The sequence below is a fragment of the Hyperolius riggenbachi genome, chromosome 2 (assembly GCF_040937935.1).
Source record: "Hyperolius riggenbachi isolate aHypRig1 chromosome 2, aHypRig1.pri, whole genome shotgun sequence".
In the NCBI taxonomy this organism is placed as follows: Eukaryota; Metazoa; Chordata; class Amphibia; order Anura; family Hyperoliidae; genus Hyperolius; species Hyperolius riggenbachi.
Window position 1 is genome coordinate 383,010,882 of NC_090647.1, and position 14,731 is coordinate 383,025,612.

The 14,731-nt window shown below is 47.2% G+C and overlaps 1 protein-coding gene across 1 annotated transcript in view; it reads right to left on the bottom strand.

The window, feature by feature from the left end:
- Positions 1-14,731, bottom strand: part of HSD11B1 (hydroxysteroid 11-beta dehydrogenase 1) — a 636,303-nt gene that overhangs the window by 210,534 nt on the left and 411,038 nt on the right. The window contains exon 6 of the mRNA XM_068266224.1: positions 5,777-5,888. Coding sequence (XP_068122325.1) covers positions 5,777-5,888 — 112 coding nt within the window. The remainder of the gene's footprint in view (positions 1-5,776; positions 5,889-14,731) is intronic.

Here is a 14,731-nt window from a genome sequence, read left to right on the forward strand (position 1 = left end):
TTTAGAAGCCCTCATGGACACCAATCTGGTTGAGACAACGGACACTGACGCACGACCAATAGCTTATACCAATTTGAAGCCAAGATCTAGATACTTTCCTCCCTTGTCGCTGAGCCCACATCTGAAAACGTTCGGTGAAGCAGTTGAGAGGGAATTGAGATCCCTAAACTGGAAACCGTCGGTGCCCAGAAATTTACCCCCAGATGAAGACCGAGCGTTGCAGGAATTGCGACGGGCTGATTCTGTTGTAGTGAGGTCTAGCGACAAGGGTGGAAATGTAGTGTTGTGGGGGAAGGATATGTATCTGAATGAAGTATCGAGACAATTGGGAGAACAAGACGTATACAAGAAATTGACTGCAGATCCTTTTCCTGAAATTGTTAGAAATCTGAACGGGAAATTGGATGTAGCACTGAGACAAGGTGATATTAGCCATGATGAGTGGAGGTTCATGAAGGTTGACACCTATAGAATTCCCGTATTATATTTAATTCCAAAGGTACACAAAAATACGGAATGTCCGCCGGGTAGGCCGATTGTATCGGCAATAGGTGGTCCGTTTGAGAAAGTTACCGAGTTTCTGGATGAGAATTTGAAGCATCTGGTAGAAGAATTGCCCTCATATGCACGGGATACTCGACATGTACTGTACCTGCTTGAGGACATACAGGTTGGTCCTAGTGACCTCCTCGTGGGTATAGACGTTGAAGGTCTATACACCTCAATCCCACATCATGTGGGGTTGAGAGCGGCTGAGTTCTTTCTGAGAAACGTCGCCAGAATACAGAGTGGTAGGTGTCAGCTGATCATGGACCTCTTAGAGATGGTCCTTACCTGTAATTGCTTCAGGTTTGATGCTTCCTTCTACCGCCAGATCAGGGGGACGTCGATGGGCGCGGCGTGTGCCCCAGCCTATGCGTGCCTTCACCTGGGCCTGTGGGAGCGCCAGGAGGTATACGTGAATGCGGCTTTTGGGGCGCACGTCGCGTCCTGGATCCGTTATGTGGACGACGTCCTCCTGGTGTGGAGGGGGACGAGAGAGGACCTCGCGGTCTTCCTGGACCACTTAAATATGAATGATAGGAACATTATACTGACGCACACTGTGGACGAAAGGGAGATCAGTTTCCTAGACCTTGTTATACGAAAAGAGGGCCATAAACTGACCACTACAACTTTCAGAAAACCAACAGCAGGAAACACACTTCTTCATGCAACTAGCTTCCACCCCCCATCCCTCATAAAGGGGATACCAGTAGGACAATTACTTAGGGTACGCAGAAATTGTACAAATGAGGAAGACTACGAGAGGGAGGCATCTGACATGTGTGAACGGTTTAAAAGGAGAGGCTACAATGATGAAACCCTAACTAGAGCTAGACAGAGGGCAGATGCAACCGCTAGAGACAATCTGTTGACGGGAAGCACAAGTAGACAACGACATAAGGACAACCACGTGAGATTGGTGACACAGTATGGCACACACTGGAACCAACTACGTAGAGCAATGGCCAAACATTGGCATCTCCTGCAATTAGATCCTCGAATTATTGAGGCTGTAGGGGACTACCCAAAATTGGCCTGCAAAAAGAGCGCCGAATTTGCGCGATATGCTGGTGAGGTCAGACTTTCGAACGGTCACGCCGCAATTGGCGCGAATGTGGCTCGGACCATCGACGCGACCTAATGGAATGCATCGATGCGGAAAGTGCAGTGTGTGTCACCTGTGTGACCGAGCAAGTGACTTTTGTGACTCACGAGGACGGAGGTCATATGAGATACAATCATTTATAAACTGCGAAAGTAAATATGTGGTTTATATGATCACATGTCCGTGTGGGTTAAAATATGTCGGCAAAACGACGCAGATGCTTAAAAAACGGATACAACAACATGTGTGCAATATAACTGGAGGGGACGAAACTAGCCCCTTAGGGTTACATTTTAAGTTAAACCATGAGAAAAACCCAGCAGGTTTAAAGTTTAAGGGTATTGTTAAAATGTTGATCCCTGGGAGAGGAGGTGATCTGGACAGAAAGCTCTGTCAAATCGAATCCAGTTGGATTTTTAGGTTAGGCACTGTTATTCCTCAAGGCTTAAATTCTGACCTCCCCTTGGCACCTTTTCTGCCCCAATAGACTGTTATAGAGTAGATGCGGTTTGTATGCGTTTAGTAGGCATTCAGCAGTAAATGTAGCGTAGTCAGTGAATGGTCTGCGTGATTTCTGCAAGAATGAATAATAATGTGATGTTGCCTACGTTCTATTCTGATTTAAGCAGCCCCCAATGTGATACAAGATATAACAGAATATGTTGGAACTGTCCTACATGACAAGGAAATGACTTGGACCATGATAGCTCTATGAAAGAAACATGTGTTGCTTTAAGATGGCAGGGGGGAGGAGTATGTAGATGAGAAGGAGTGCCATGATCGTTTTAAGGAAGTTTGGAATAGCCGCCCACTATCATCTGACGAAGGCCGGTGGGCGGCCCATACTAGTGATGAGCAGAGCAGAGCAGTAATGTCACGTTCAAGTTCCCCGACAGCTGTGTTTGTTACACGCTGGGAACACGTACATCGAGCAGCAGGCCGGTGGGAAGCTGAAGCTAAGGCATCGCGGAGTGGAGGGAGCCAGGACAGCATGCACATCAAAGGACTGTGAAACAGACCGCCTGAGGGATCCCTGCATACGATGGGGTGGTGAGAGCCCTCAGTGGCAAACTTTTATAGACTGCCTTGCATGATCTTACGCTGATGCCCTAAAACCACTAGCGCTTACTAACAAGACACTGACATAGCCTGCCAGCGGGAGGGATGTTGTTCCCATATGTGACATCACAACATACTGCTACCACCGGAGGGACCTTCGCAACCCCGGAGCATTAACATGACCTGCTAGATGAGCGGCTTGTATGTGTAACTCCCGGGAGTAATAGGACTTCCTCGTGTGTGTATGCGGTGGTGTAGTGGAAGTTGAATGAGTGACACAGCCGGCTGTCAGTCAGCATAGGAGAAACACTGCAGATCTGCTTTTTAATGGGTTTAAGGGGGGATTTGTATCAGCAATGTTAAATAAAGTGTATTTGTACAGTAGACAGTGGTGTACCGATTTTGCCCCCCCGCCGGAAGCTCCATACATTGTGTATGGAGTTGCTGCCGCTAGTCCGCATACACACGGCGGACTAGCGACAGTTGCGGCGATGTTGTGGTGACAGCTTTTGCCAGCGATTGGCCGCGCCAATCGCCTGGTGACAGCAGCGACGAGCGATGGTTCGGGGCGCGTGCGCCATACTCACGGGCGACCTGTCGCCGCAACACGCGCGTGCCACGTGGTTGCGGCGACAATTGTAGCCCGTGAGTATGGGCCATTAGGGGATGTCGGAATGCCTCTTACTACTGTAATTCCATCCCTCACTGCATGTAAAAGCATGTAGCAAAAGACAGATAGCTCCATACTTCTGCTGTTACCGCTCAATGGGCTTCGGTAATTTACCAAACTTCTAAGGAACCTGTGAAAATCTTGAATTAGCACTCAAAAGTCTAAAATACCAAATGCAGCATTTTAACAACTAGAATTTTTTTTATCGCACAGCCTGTAAGGAAATAATATGTAGCAGTCAATAAACATTTGTAGTAATACACTATGGAGCACTCTGATTTTGTTTATTGAGACTTACCCGTATTTTTCGGACTATAAGACGCTCCCAGGTTTAGAGGACAAAAACCAGGAGAAAAAAATATACTAAACCTGGTGCATCCATGGTGCAAGGGCATCTTGTGAATCTTCTCCCCTTCATCCCCCCAGTTATTATGCCCACCCTGTACCTTCTTTATATTTCTTGTCATGCTTTGTTCCTCCTGAGTCCTCCTTTGCCCCCCACATGACCTCCTCTTTCCCCCTGTATCTCCTCTGTCTCCCTGATGACTGCCTCTGTCCCCCTGTGTCCTCCTTTGCTCTGGCACCGTGTCCCCTCTGTCCTTCTTTGCCACAGTCTCCTCCTCTGTGTCTCTGGTGTCCTCCAATGCCATCTGCCTCCCTGTCTCTTCCTGTGTTCCCTGTCTGGTGTCCCCAGTGTGCCATCTGCCACCCTGTGCCCTGCTGTCACCCCTCTGGGCATCCCCCTTCTGTGCCATCAACCCCCTGTGCCCCCTCTGTCTGGTGTCCCATGTGCCATCTGCCCCCCTCGCCTCCTGTGTCCCCAGTGTCCTTCTTTGACTCAGTGCCTGCCCCCATGCCCTTCTGGTAATGTTTTATATACTGTACATGGCACAATAATGGATGTCCCAGGTGTAGACACTCGGGACCTCTATATAGCCATCCCATCCTCCCTCACTGCTGCTCCAACTGATCTGGAGTCAGGCCAGACATGGTGGAAGGGAAAGGACAGTACCAATGAGATGTCCCCATCACTGCAGCCACACAGCAGCTAAAGACTTACTGCTGCTCACTAAACAGGACATCGGGAACTGGAGTCCCTGATGTAGCCCTGGCTCGGCCTTCCTTAGCTCCATGACGTCAGTAGCGGTCAGGTCACTCCACCACAACACTATCACAGGCACACTTACCACTAGCGTTGCGGAGAAACCGCAGGATACAACCCGGCCAATCAGGGGGAAGTGCTGTAAGCCAATCACTGACAATGGCTCTGCCAGTGGGCCGATCACTGCACTCGCTGCTACTGAGCAAGTGCAATGATTGGCCCAATGATGGAGCCATTGTCCCGCCTCCGAGACCATCGGCTCCCCTGTGATTGGCTTGCAGCGCTTCGCTCTGATTGGCCACGTGGCAGGATAGTATCAGCTGGAGCCACGGCGAGGGGGACTGGATGGCTGCACGGAGGTCCCGAAGACATCGTTTAACGGCGTGCAGCGCTCCCCCGATTGGCTGCATGGAGGCTGCGACACGGCAGGATCAGCTGGAGCCACAGCAAGGGGGACTGGATGGCTGCACGGAGGTCCCGAAGACATCGTTTAACGGAGTGCAGCACTCCCCCGATTGGCTGCATGGAGGCTGTGTGTTGCATGGGGGCAGGATCAGCTGGAGCTGCGGCGCGGGGGACTGGATGGCTGCATAAAGAACCAGGAGACATCATTGATCGTATCCGGAATATACCATACCAGAAGGGGACAGGGGGGCCATGCGGTGAATAAAAGGAGGAGACTAGGTATACAGGAGGGCAGATGGCACAAGGGGACACCAAGGGGGGACTCTGGTGACACATGATTGCAAAGTAGGACAGAGGGGGCATTTATGATGGGGGTACCTTCAGACTATAAGACGCACTGACTTTTCCTTCCCACTTTTGGGAGAGAAAAAGTGCGTCTTATAGTCCGAAAAATACGGTACATTGCTCTATGCTTCTATTTTCCCAGAGAGTTGGCTTGCATTACCATGCACCTCAGACATCATAAGATTAGACACTATTCTTTTGACATCTGAGCAGCATGATGATGCAAGCCAAGTATAGGCTCTACTTTGAGAACATGCTACTGACTTCATCAGCTCAATAGCTTCAGGTCATAAAGTGAATTTTTAAAACAGGCTTTTGTAGTTGCAGAAGAAGCCTAATTTCACACAATAAAGGGGCAATCTGATTATTAAGCTATCTGAAGAGATATTTAGAACTGGGTCAGGACATTGACTTTATAAACATGTTTACTATTGTGTGCACATTTCGTAATAATCTGAATATACTGAAAAGTTAGAAATTTGCCCCTTATACTTTGTGCAAGTATTATGAAGCTTACTGTAAATCAGAATTTGCAGGCTCTTACCAAATAAACGTTGTGCCTCATGGACTACTTGTTTTGCAAAAGTCATGTTGTCCATGCTCCCAGGGATATAATAGGCAGATGATGAGCCCAGCTTTATGCATTTTTCAACAACCTAACAACAAATAAATAAAATATGTTTTGCATTTTTGATAGCTTGCCGTTTATGGTATAGATTATCAAGTTAAGCAGGTTTTGTAAGTTTTATCATTGTAAACGTTAGTGAAGAGCACATAATAATAGGAGGAAGGAACCCACACCATATTACCCTGAAATTACAGTTTGCAGGTCTACTTATCTTAGTAGGCAAATATTCAGTTTGCAGATCTCAGCAACCTCTGATTACAGACGGCCAGAACAGTTCACCGGGGAACAGTTGCTGGTGAACATGGGCTGCTCGCTATTCACATTTCAATGCAAATTTTTTTGTCAAAAATACGCATTCACATTTTTTACATTAAAAAAAATCTGTACTCTAATATTCTTACAATAAAAAGCATACCATTCTATTCATTATTTTCTCCTGTGCCCCTCTGTGCTGTTTCTGCCACTCTCTGCTGCAATCCTGGCTTGTAATTAACAGTTTTAGGCAGTGTTTACAAACAAACTAACCAGCTTCTAATAGGCTCAGCCAGGGGAGGACTGGCCCAGGGGGACGGGGGGCAATTGCCCCCCGGGCCGCCCGAATCTTAAGTAATTAGGGCCGGCCGCTGCTATACGCAGCGCCCGCAGACATAACACAGGTGACAGGTTCGCAGTGGGGAAGTTCCCGGCAAGTTAAAGTATCCAATCAGAGAAGGGGCTGAGGCTGTGGTGTGCCCTTGTGCGTGGCTGCGCCTGTGGTGAATGTGAGCAGCACAAGGACACAAATAGCTTAGGTCCTCTCCGGCCCGGTGGGTTGACCCTGCTTGACTCCGCCCCCCTCCTGGAGCCATTGCCGCCCGCAACGTGCTGCTGTGCCTGCGGTGTCATCGGAGTGAGCTGTCTCACTCTTCAGTTTTCTGTGCTGGGGGGGCTGGGGGCCTGGAGCTGCGGCTACGAGTGGCTGGCTGTCCTGGCTGGAGGAGTCGGACACTCTGGGGGCTGGGAGTCGGAGATGCCACCTATAGCTGCTTGCTGCTGTGGAGGAGGAGGAGGTGTAGGACTGAGGAGACAGGAGGATAGAGGAGGCCGGGTCCAGGTTGCCAGAGGAGAAGGTGGTTTTTATAAATTTTGTTTCTGTACTTCTTCTCCCTTCTTGTCACTGAGTTACTCACACTTTGCTGCCTGCCTGCTACTGCTGTCAAATTCTATTCTCTGCCCAGGCCAGTGCCCTCTGAGTTTTTTTTGTGTGATAATCATGCCCATTCTGACCCTGGCCTGAGGGGGAATGTTTTTTCTTCTTGTGGTGTGATTGGCGGCAGGGGAGGGGGGAGGCAGGCAGTTAGGCACTGTCAAACAGGTAGTTGGAGGGGGGGGGGGGGTAGGTGTCAGACAAGTAGTTTGTATGGTGGGTGGGCAGGAGTGGGGTTAGGCATCACCAGGTAGGTAGGTTTGTGTGTGTGTGTGTGTGTGTGTGTGGGGGGGGGTTGTTTAAAGGAGTTATCAGGCATTTTTAATGAAATAAGTGCTACTTACCCAGGGCTTCCTCCAGCCCCACGCTCCCAGCATGTCCCTCGCCGCAGCTCTGCAGTCAGCCATTCGCTGCCGCTGCCTCCCAGTCCCCGGCGATGGCACCAGTCCGACCTGGATGTCGGCCTGTACTGCGCATGTGTGAGCAGCACTGTCAATCACCGCCACGTGGACCGGAGTGTACTGCGCAGGCGCAGTAGTTCTGCGTCTGCACAGTACGCTCTGGTCCATGTGGCAGTGATTGACAGCGCCACTCGCACAGGCGCAGTCGGCCTGACGTCATCGCCGAGGGCTGGGAGGCAGCGGCAGCGAACAGCTGACTGCAGAGCTGCGGCAAGGGACATGCTGGGAGCTTGGGGCTGGACGAGCCCTGGGTAAGTAGCACTTATTTTCATAAAAAAAAAAAGCCTGATGACTCCTTTAAGGTTAGGCATCAGACACAGACAGGTAGATTGTGCGGAGAAATAGGGTTAGGCATCAGGTACGTACATAGTGTGTGTGTGTGTGTGGCTGGGCTTTTAGTCATTTGAAGATTTGCACACAAGAAAGATATGGCTTTGGGCTGGGGATGCCGTAAAACGGGCCTCTAGTTTGTGTTGTCCCCCCAGGCCAAAAGGTCCCAGTCCTCCCCTGGGCTCAGCTAAGCATAGTGTATGAGTCATTCAGAGTATGCAGGGGGCCTGCAGAGGGTGTGTATCGCTTCTACCAATCACAAGCAGCCCTGCACATTCCACACAATCAAGCTTTAGCCCGACAAACAGGACAGAGGAAAGATACATTGATTTATTACAGAGACAGTGCAGTTAGGAAAGACTGCAGTAAGCCAGAGCAGATTAGAACAGGCATAGGAACTTATAGGATAGAAGAACTAAGGCTGAAAAAATGGTTACAGAGTCTCTTTAAAGTTACTGTCCGCCGACTTTAGCGGGTTATATAGCAAATCACCCTTACGTGCTAAAAATATCAAATTTGCAGGGTATGTGGAGGAGGACAGCGGGACCAAGCGGAAAAAAAATAAAAATACTTTATAGTTTTTGAGAAAAATCGCTGTTAAAGTTTGAGGAAAAAAGTAGCTTAGTTACTGCTGTAAAAAATGACAGATAATGTTATGTATTTATGTATGTATATATACTGTATACACTCACCTAAAGGATTATTAGGAACACCTGTTCAATTTCTCATTAAGGCAATTATCTAATCAACCAATCACATGGCAGTTGTTTCAATGCATTTAGGGGTGTGGTCCTGGTCAAGATGATCTCCTGACCTCCAAACTGAATGTCAGAATGGGAAAGAAAGGTGATTTAAGCAATTTTGACCGTGGCATGGTTGTTGGTGCGAGACGCGCCAGTCTGAGTATTTCACAATCTGCTCAGTTACTGGGCTTTTCACGCACAACCATTTCTAGGGTTTACAAAGAATGGTGTGAAAAGGGAAACACATCAGTATGCGGCAGTCCTGTGGGAAAATGCCTTGTTCGTGCTAGAGAACAAATGAGAATGGGCCGACTGAGTCAAGCTGATAGAAGAGCAACGTTGACTGAAATAACCACTCATTACAAACGTGGTATGCAGCAAAGCATTTGTGAAGCCACGACACGCACAACCTTGAGGTGGATGGGCTACAACAGCAGAAGACCCCACCGGCTACCACTCATCTCCACTACAAATAGATAAAAGAGGCTACAATTTGCACAAGCTCACCAAAATTGGACAGTTTAAGACTGGAAAAATGTTGCCTGGTCTGATGAGTCTCAATAGAGTCAGAGTTTGGCGTAAACAGAATGAGAACATGGATCCATCATGCCTTGTTACCACTGTGCAGGCTGGTGGTGGTGGTGTAATGGTGTGGAGGATGTTTTCTTGGCACACTTTAGGCCCCTTAATGCCAGTTGGGCATCGTTTAAATGCCACGGGCTACCTGAGCATTGTTTCTGACCATGTCCATCCCTTCATGACCACCATGTACCCATCCTCTGATGGCTACTTCCAGCCAGATAATGCACCTTGTCACAAAGCTTGAATCATTTCAAATTGGTTTCTTGAATATGACAATGAGTTCACTGTGCTGCTGCCTGCCCAAGCCAATCTAACATCTGAACAGCATAATTCATAGTGCTAGTTTTCTGTACAGAACAATTATATATATATATATATATATATATATATATATATATATATATATATATATATATATATATATATATATATATATATATACCTATATAGGTCTGTTGTATGATAAGCAGAAAAGTTAGCCTGCTGTTAAAGTTCATTTGTGTGTAGAGTAACAGCCTGCAGCATCAGCTATAATAGCTAGCTACAGGGGCGTCGCTAGCCCAAAAGGTTCGAAGCACGTGCCCCGAACATTTTGTGGAGTGCCACGAATGTCCCCAGCAAAATCGCTGCAGTTACTCACCTCCTCCGAGTCAGCCGCTTGGTCTCCGGAGCCTGCAGACATCCTCTCCTCCAGGCTTCTACCTCTAGCGTCTGAGAAAGCATCAGACGCTGGGAGGAGGAGTCCAGAGGAGAGGATGGCTGCAGGCGTGAGAGCGGGACAGATGATTTTTTTTAGAGGGGATCAATAAACGGAGGAGGTGAGAATAATTAATTAGCTCCAGGCCAGCAGGACACAGCGGTGGCAGGAGTCAGACTGTCAGCTCAGTCAAGCAGACAGTCTCCCCTTCAGTCTCCACCTCTAGCCACAGGCTGCAGCAACTTGTTTTTGTGCTGCTCACTGGCAGCATGGCTGTGTGTGTGTTTTCTTTCTGTCAGTCTGGATGCTCACAGTATCTGCCTGCAAGGCTGTACTGTGAATTATGATGTTGTATTTATTTAGCACCGACATCTTCTGCAGTGCCTTAAAGAGTATATTGTCTTGTCATTTAACTGTCCCTCAGAGGGGCTCACAATCTAGTCCCTACCATAATTGGGTAGAGAATGTATAGTAGTCTAGGGCCAATTTAGTGGAAGCCAATTAACTTATCTGTATGCTTTTGGGAAGTGGGAGGAAACCAGAGTGCCCAGAGGAAACCCACGCAGACAAAGGCAGAACATACAAACGCCTTGCAGATCTCTGGCTGGGTTTCTAATCGGGAATCCAGCGCTGCAAGTCGAGAGTGCTAACCACCTCGCCACCACGCTGTATACAAGCTATATGTTACTAAATACTGCTATAACTCTATGCTTTTATATAAGATAAGGGACACTGCCTATTTATGTGATAAGCTGCATATTTATTGTGGGTTTTTTGTGTATTACTGGAGAGGGGACTTCAGTCGACATTTTGCTTGGGCGACCTACTTAGACCGCTGCTAAGTTCATGTAAATTTGGCTCCACCTGTGACCACACCCACATCCCGGTCTGTAGCCACACCCATTTTTTGCCGCGCCGCAGGGGTGCCCTCTGGTGCCCCCAATCTTTTGGGATCCTAGCAACGCCCCTTGCTAGCTAAGCACAGGACATTACAGGGTTAATCTGAGTACTCCAGTCACCTGACAGTCTAGTCCAATCAGAAACCAGCCTCACTCTGAGATCTTCTAGAATCTAACCAGACATGCCAGCAGCCATTTTAGAGACAGAATCTTCAGAGCTTATGAGAGAGACAGAGCAGAGAAACTGCCCTTAAGATCCTATGAGGCCAAAATATTATTATTATTTATTAGATTTATATAGTGCCAACATATTACGCAGCACTGTACAATAAATAGGATTACAGACAATGATAACTGGGGTGACAGAACAATACAGGTAACAAATCATAGATACAACAATACAGGTAATAGCAATAAGATACACAACACAATGCAGATAGTAGTACATACCAGATCATAAACTGGAGTGGTAGTGGTAAAAATTACCAGTTCCAAATTCTGGGTAAAGTGCACACAGTCAAGTAAGATACACAAGGGGAGAGGGCCCTGCCAAAGGCTTACAATCTAGAGGGAGGGGTTGATGACACGAAGGAGGGGGTGCAACAAGAAGTTATTGGCAGAAAGGATTAGGGCAATGTTGAGTTGATGTAGGCCTCCTTGAAGAAGTGAGTTTTGAGTGCTTTTTTGAAGGTGTTAAATGTGGGAGCGAGCCTGACAGGCAATGGGAGAGAGTTCCACAGGATGGGGGCAGCTCTAGTGAAGTCCTGCAGTCGTGCATGGGAGTGCGAGATGCGTGGGGTGGTTAAGAGGAGGTCGTTGGAGGAGCGAAGTGGACGGCCAGGTGTATATCTGCTGACCAGGTCAGAGATGTAGGTTGGGCAGGACTTGTGTATGGATTTGTATGCCAAACATAGGATCTTGAAGCTGATTCTTAAGTGAATTGGAATCCAATGAAGGGATTTGTGTAGTGGAGTCGTGGAGACAGAGCGGTGGGAGGAGTAGATGAGTCTGGCTGCTGCGTTCATGATGGATTTTAGGGGGGCGATGCGGTTTTGAGGAAGGCCTAACAAGAGGGAGGTGCAGTAGGTGCAGTAGTCCAGGCGGGAGATAATGAGGGCGTGGACAAGGAGTTTGGCAGTGTCTGGGGTCAGGAAAGGCCGGATCTTGGAGATGTGAGCTATCTTGGTTTATGTATACTGATTCATGCTGCTAATGACAATGTTAGTGGTGCTATGTTAGAATCTATACTGAATACTGTTTTTGTATGTTTGCCCCTAGTTCTACCGCTTTCTACGCTTGAAATCACACTTACGCTCACTTGAAACTGCTAAGATCGCATTCTACCATATTCAGCCACCAATATTACTAAAACTGTGATCATCTTTATTCCTTATTCCCTATCCTGATGATGTTACCAATAAAGAAAGTTATTTTTGTACCAGCGGTATGTTCTTAAAGTCTTTCAAGGATCCGAGGACAGTTACAGTAGAACTATTAACCTCTGAGGAGGCGAGAAGACGCACCTCATCAGAGCTAGAGCAGAAGCCATACCAAGTGTGCCTCAGGGTGTAAAAAAGCCCTTAAAGTGACAGCGCCTTCCCTGTGGCCACAGAGTTTACAAAACACCACAGTAGAAGCAGAAATAGAGCCAAGTATTGCACCTAAGTAGATGTATGCCTTTCCTGCGGCCTTCAGAGTTACAACATTGCCACAGTGAGAGTGCACATATCAACAAGCGCGCCACCACACAGAGTGAAACAACCACATGCTGCAATTCACCCGAGCAACCGCACACAATCAGAGCAACAATCCTCACTGCTGCATCTCTGCAAGTAAAGACACAGACACTCACAGCTGCATATCTGCAAGTAAAGACACAGACAGCATTCAAAAAGCAACTCAAGCAAGCCTCAGACACTGCTGCATCTCTGCAAGTAAAGACACAGACAGTCTGCATTCTGTAAGCAACTACAAGCAAGTCAAAGTCCCTGCATCTACATCTGCAAAGACTGATCCTGAGTGATTCCTAACTTCTGTTTCAAAAGAGACACTAATATTAAATCAGCAGTCAAGTCACTGTATCCTGCTCTTCATAATAAGGTCAGAGTTTCCTGTTTATTCCTTATTGATGATTGTGTGCTGACTTTGGAACATCAAGAGACATTTGCATTATAATGACTTTATGTGTATTTGAACAAAGTTATTATTCCTTTGTGTTTAACTTCTATTTAACTATTTCAGGTCAAAATGTCTGTTTATAGTATTTCAATGCCATTGTTAGAGGGTGAAGAGTTAAATAGTGAGAGATATTCCTTACAGCAGAAGGTATTAGAGTTGAGGGAAACCTTAGAGGCAGAGACAGATCCTGAAGAGATAGAAATGATAAATTGTGACATAAAGGAGTACCTGTCTAAGACAGAGAATTTAGAAGCCGAGCTTAGGGAGTCTCAGGCAGTCTCAGAACAGATAGGCCAGTTGAGACAGTCATCTCGTGAGAGAAGACCTACCTCCAAAATGCTAGAATATATGCAACAAGAGTCTGCACAAAGAGAAAGGAAATTCAACCAAATGTACATAAAATGGAAGACGCACACCAATGAGGTTCGCATGAAGCTAAAACAAGAGTGTGCAGATGATGAATTATCCAACATGATGGATGCTGTACAGAAGCATGAGTTAGATATGAAGACAATGTATGATGAGCTAAGGTCACACACCGCACCATCCCAGGACATTAAGAGGAAGATCGACACCTGCACTGCAATAACAGCAGATTTATTAGGGCTTATGAGAATATGATCAATTGAAACCGACTTTGATGCAGAGACAGAGAGGACAAGGCTACTAGAGCTTTATAAAAGGGATTATGCCAAGTCTGTATATGGATCTACAGTTTCAAGAGTAACCTCTTCTAGCAAGCATTCTAGCCGCATATCTAAGTGCACAAGTACCTCAGCCAAAAGGGTAGAAGCATCTGCACAACTTGCTGCTAAAAAGGCTGAGATTGAGATGGAAGCTGCAATTGATGCACAACGTCTATGTGAGAAAACGCGGAAAAGCTGCCGCGTGTACTCAGAACAAGGCGGCTGATTCCGCGTCCAACGCGGCGGTTTGCACGCGTAGGCCTACATCCACTAGTATGGCTGAACGCGGAGAAACCGCCACATGCTCTGATAGCGGTGCGGCCGGTTCCACGTCCAGCGCGGCGGGTGCTTTACAACACATGTCTGGTGTGGCTGGGACTGATAGTCCACACAGGTTCAGAAGGACGCGCGCGTGTGCTGAGAGGCAGAACTTTTATGACAGCCAGAAGGGAGTCAGCTGACCAAGCCGGTCAGCTGACGATTCAACCAGTTCCCATTGGTCCAGCAATTAGGGGAGGCGCTGGAGAGCGCTTTACTATATATACTGGGTGCTGGTCATTCTCTGGTTGTCTGCCGTTGCGATCACTACGTGGAAGCACTCAGACCTATTGTCAGATACTGTGTTACCATTGTGTTATACTTCAGACTAGTTCCAGGGTGTTGATGATCAAGGACCTCACACCCAAGATTAGGAATCTGTGTTACCATTCTGTTATACTTCAGACTAGTTCCAGGGTGTTGATGATCAAGGACCTCACACCCAAGATTAGGAATCTGTGTTACCATTCTGTTATACTTTAGACTAGTTCCAGGGTGTTGATGATCAAGGACCTCATATCCAAGATTAGGAATCTGTGTTACCATTCTGTTATACTTCAGACTAGCTCTAGGGTTTTGATGATCAAGGACCTCACACCCAAGATTAGGAATCTCTGTTACCATTCTGTTATACTTCAGACTAGTTCTAGGGTGTTGATGACCAAGGACCTCACACCCAAGATTAGGAATCTGAGTTACTATTTTTTATTTTATTTGCACACTTTACCCTGTATTTCTGGCCCCCTGTTCTCTTCTCAATGCTCTATTACCCATTACTCTTGCTGACATAT